The sequence below is a fragment of the Gossypium arboreum genome, chromosome 1 (assembly GCF_025698485.1).
Source record: "Gossypium arboreum isolate Shixiya-1 chromosome 1, ASM2569848v2, whole genome shotgun sequence".
In the NCBI taxonomy this organism is placed as follows: domain Eukaryota; kingdom Viridiplantae; phylum Streptophyta; class Magnoliopsida; order Malvales; family Malvaceae; genus Gossypium; species Gossypium arboreum.
The window spans coordinates 8,094,257-8,098,599 of record NC_069070.1 but is presented as its reverse complement, the minus strand read 5'-3'; the positions used below and the strand labels follow the sequence as shown (position 1 = coordinate 8,098,599).

Here is a 4,343-nt window from a genome sequence, read left to right as displayed (position 1 = left end):
ACCAATGACACATTGCCACGTGACAAGAAAAATATTATATACTAATTTTTACTCTCTACTCTGTATAAAGTATTTGAAATATAATATATTTGTAAAATTCTAAAATAGTACATGCACAAATGCTGCGGAAGACAATTATTAAAATTAAACAATTAAAATATGTAGATATGGAATATAATTTATTTTGTTAAAAATACATATTAGTTTTAATAGTGGAAAATTATGAGCAGTGGTATAAAATGCATGTTAGTTTGGAAGACAAATATTTTTTTAACTGTGGCTCCACTTTTGCTGATAGGAAGCCAAAATGCATATAAGTTTTCTCCGGCTACAATTCCAAGAAATTCCTTCAAAAACAGCAACATACAAAGGAACCAAGTTTAAGCATGATTTTATGCAACTTTAACAACAATTTCAGTCTCAACCCTCTACGTTCTTCATATAGTGGTGCAACCTTGTACTAACATTAAATGCAAGAAAATTAGCTTATCATGTCAGATAACAGATCCCAAAACTTCACATACCAAAACATACATAGATCATGACCAAATCTGTCAACAGGCTTATGCAAACAAAATAAAACACAAAAGAAAAAACCCCATAATACATAGTATGAAACATATCCATTCTAGCAATCTTTGTTTTTTTTTTTTTTTTCCATAGATGATGAGACAAGTTCCTCACTCTAAAGTCTAAGCTTCAACATCAATACAACAACCGTTATGTAGTTAAGGTGATCAATGCAACTTTATGTCAAATATCTGTCATTAAAGCTTCAACATCAGCTTTAAGTTGAATGATATCAAGAAAGACTGGACCTATAGCTTACAAGAGATGGTTAGCTGATATATCTGTCCAGCTATTTCCCCCCCAGTACTGATTATTCTCTGAAATACCCAACTGTGGCCTTGATGGATTTAGCCCTTTGTTGTTGTTGTTTTCAGTTTTCATTGGAGGAGCTAGCTGAGAAACCCTAGAGCTTGAACTCATAGAGCCAAGGAATTGGCTTTCTCCCACCATGGAAGATGATGATGCTTCAATACCCTCACTTCCAAATGGATATAAACCATTGCTTGGTTCAAACAAAGGGAACCCAATATCAGCTTGCCCGCTACCACCATAGTTTAACCCAATATTACCCAAACCATACTGAGAAAAGCTTTGCAGAGAAGCCATGAAGGGTAAATGAGGTGTTCGCTGTGGCAAATTATGAGCAGTGATTACTTCAGCTTGTTTCTGGGTGGAAGCTGGCGTTTTTGAGCTGGTGCTGCTTTTGTTTTTCTTGTTTCTCCGGCAACCTCCACCGACGGGAACGTTCCTAAGAGCACCTCCTCTGGTCCAATACCGCCGGCACGCCTTGCAAAAGTGGCGTGGCTGTGAGAGGCTGTAGTTGTTGAAGTAGCAGAACTTGGTGTTGGTGGAGTCACACCTTGGACACTTGAGGGCTGCTTCTGGTTGTGGAACCTTGGCTAGCCTGGCTCGATCCGCCATCGAGCTGGGTCTAATGGTTACGGTTCCACCACCAGCTCCAACATGAGGAGGTGGTGGCGGAAGCTGAGGGTTTTCACTGCCGCCAATTCCTTGTTGATGATCATTATGCTGCTGCAAAAAATATAGATAATAATCTCATATACTGTAAAGAAGAAATATATTTGGTATATTCAGGAAAAAGATCACAAAAGGAATATGAATATTTATCTTTTTTTCTTTTTTTTCATATTGCTTTCATTTTGGGTGTACATAAGAGATGAAAAATAAAACCCTTACCTGCTGCCAATTGGGAGGATCTAAATAGACTGGAAGAGATGAGAAAACCATGGTTAAATATATATTTTTATATTTCTATTTCTTTTTTTTGTGCTTCTTTTATAAAAGGTTGATGGGTTCTTTAAGAAAAACAAGGTGGAGAATCAGTCTAAGGGAATACCAGAGACCAAGAAAGCAAAGAGAAAAAGAGAATTAAAGGGAAGAGGGAGAAGGAGAAGGCTTTTGTTTTTATTTTAGCTTTTTCTTTTCTTTCTCTTTTTTTTTTTTTAAAATTATTGTTTCATTTAAATTATTGTCTCATCTCCACTTTTTTGTTTTCTTTTATATAAAATATTTATTAGGGTTTTGAGTGGACTCAGTTTTTCTTCACCTATAAGCTTTTGTTCCTTCATAGCGTGGAATGCTCAAGGATAGTGTTCTTCATGCATGGGAAATATAAAGATAAAAATAAAAGATAAAATAGAGAGGTGTAATATATATGGGTAATTATCCCATAAACTAGTGATGGAGTTATTTAATTCTATTGGCAGAGCTAAAAGAAATTATTTTCAATTCATATTTTAAAAATAAATAAAATACATAACAGTTTTTAATTTTGTGAAAATTTTATATTAATATATTAAATATTAATGGTAAGATAATTTTTTTGGCCCTCAAATTTTACAAAAAAAATCATTTTAGCCATTTGTTTAATTTTTTTTTACATCTTTTAGCTATTGAACTTACATTATTAGTCAAATCATCCCGAAATGGATGGAAAAGTTAATGTCTATTAACTTTAATAATGTGGCATTCATTTGGTACTCCACATGATATTTTTAAACATTTTTATACTTTTAAAATAATTTTAATAATTTTATACTCCTAAACTATGATGGCATAAAAAAAAACACAAAAAACCTTTTGAAACCAATACGTACTTCCATTGTGTTCAAATCTCCGATCAAGACGCAAGTTCTTCAGCCTAAAGGCAAGTATCCATTGCCACCCTTCGTCTAGCTTCGCACATGACAACACCATTTTATAGGTTTACCTCCAGTTTCAACAATGTTTGTACACTGGATAGACCGTCATTAGTGCGTGATCCTAGGAAAGCAAGGTATTCTTGATTGTTTTCTCCATTTCCAAAAGTTTAGTAACCCATCAGAGGCTTCACCTACAACCATGAGAAGTAGTAACAAATTCATAGGGAGCCTTTTGGCTGTGTAGGTGGATTCATTGAAGCAAAGGCATCTGATCATGGTTGCTTTGTAATGAAAATAGTTGGTGTGGAGTTAACTCAAGTTAAAGGGTATGCAAAATAGTTATTGAAAGTCATCATTTTTGCCTTTACGACTTTCGTTCGATAAGGAATGATGGTTCAATGAAATCGACTCACTGTTGCACCTTATTAAATAGATTAATAACCAAATGTGAACATGATATTCTCTATACATTCATTATTTTATTATTGTGTTTCATATGTTTCATAATTTCTAGGCCAAGCAGGTTCCATGTTAACCATTGATGGCGGTTGAAGGTATTAGAGTATTAAGCAACTCAACTTAGTTGTTAGCTAATAGATTAGCTAAGCCCGTTAAGGTTGTTTTAAGTCTCTTAGAGTTATTACTTTTAGTTATACTATTAATAACATCTACTAATGTATGTATATAAGCTGTGTAAGTTTCTGATCAATTGAAGTTTTTTAGATCATTATTCTTTAGCATATTATTTTGTAATTTTTTTTTTTTAGTTTTTCTAGATTAATAGCTCATAACTATAGTTTCACATGGTGTATCAGATATCTGTTTCCTCTCGAATTTGATCCTCTGATTGCTTGTAGGTTTCATGGCTCTTCCTTCTAGCTCGTCATCTGTTTTTGTTGCTACACTAGTGGTGTCGTTTGTTTCCAACGATGGTGTTTTTCATAGTCGACTTTTTTCAACCAAGGAGATTAACATCATTCTTGATGGTTTTAATTACTTGTTGTGGCATCAACATGTCCTCTTTGCTCTCAAGACTTACAAACTTCGGAGCTTTCTTGATGTTTCTATTCCACCTTCATAGTTCACTATGGATGCAACTAGTATGCTTAAGGAAAATCTTGATTTTGCACGATCTAAAAAGCAAGACAGTGCTCTTGCGTCATAGCTCTTGTCTTTAGTAGTCAAGGTGTTCTCCCTCATCTCATCGGTATGGACTTTACTACTCAGATCTAGAATACTCTTGCTAGTATCTATGGTAGTAAGACTACTTATTGGTTAATGTTTTATAGATGAGCTTTGCATTCTCAATGTAAAAGTGATCTCTCAATGAATACTTTTTTTATGAAAGTCAAAGGCTATTGTAACAGTCTTGCTAGTCAGATGCTATATAGTGTTTAGAGTGTTATCACCATGCTCCTTGATGCTAAGGCACGTCAACAAACTACAATGATAGATACTCTTAGCTCAGCTAATATGGTTACTCATCAATAAATTGATAATGTTTCTCCTCCAGCTTATCACTCTCTTTCTAGTTCTGGTTCTCTTCAAGGACATGGATGTCATTGTTCTTTTGGTCTTCAAATCTAGTGTCAAATGTGTGGGAAGACAGGT

General features: G+C 34.2%; 1 protein-coding gene across 2 annotated transcripts; it reads right to left on the bottom strand.

The window, feature by feature from the left end:
• Nucleotides 1–318: 318 nt before the first annotated feature.
• On the bottom strand, nucleotides 319–2,045 carry LOC108482279 (dof zinc finger protein DOF3.6-like). 2 transcript variants are annotated; one of them, XM_017785405.2, is made up of 2 exons: nucleotides 1,768–2,045; nucleotides 319–1,602 (listed from the first exon to the last, which is right to left on the bottom strand). In XM_017785405.2, the coding sequence occupies exons 1-2, from the start codon at nucleotides 1,816–1,818 to the stop codon at nucleotides 826–828; spliced, it is 828 nt and encodes a 275-aa protein (XP_017640894.1). In that variant the 5' UTR covers nucleotides 1,819–2,045; the 3' UTR covers nucleotides 319–825. The 2 variants fall into 2 exon arrangements, with proteins under 2 accessions (XP_017640894.1, XP_052883157.1); XM_053027197.1 differs by having other exon boundaries at nucleotides 319–1,599.
• Nucleotides 2,046–4,343: the final 2,298 nt, after the last annotated feature.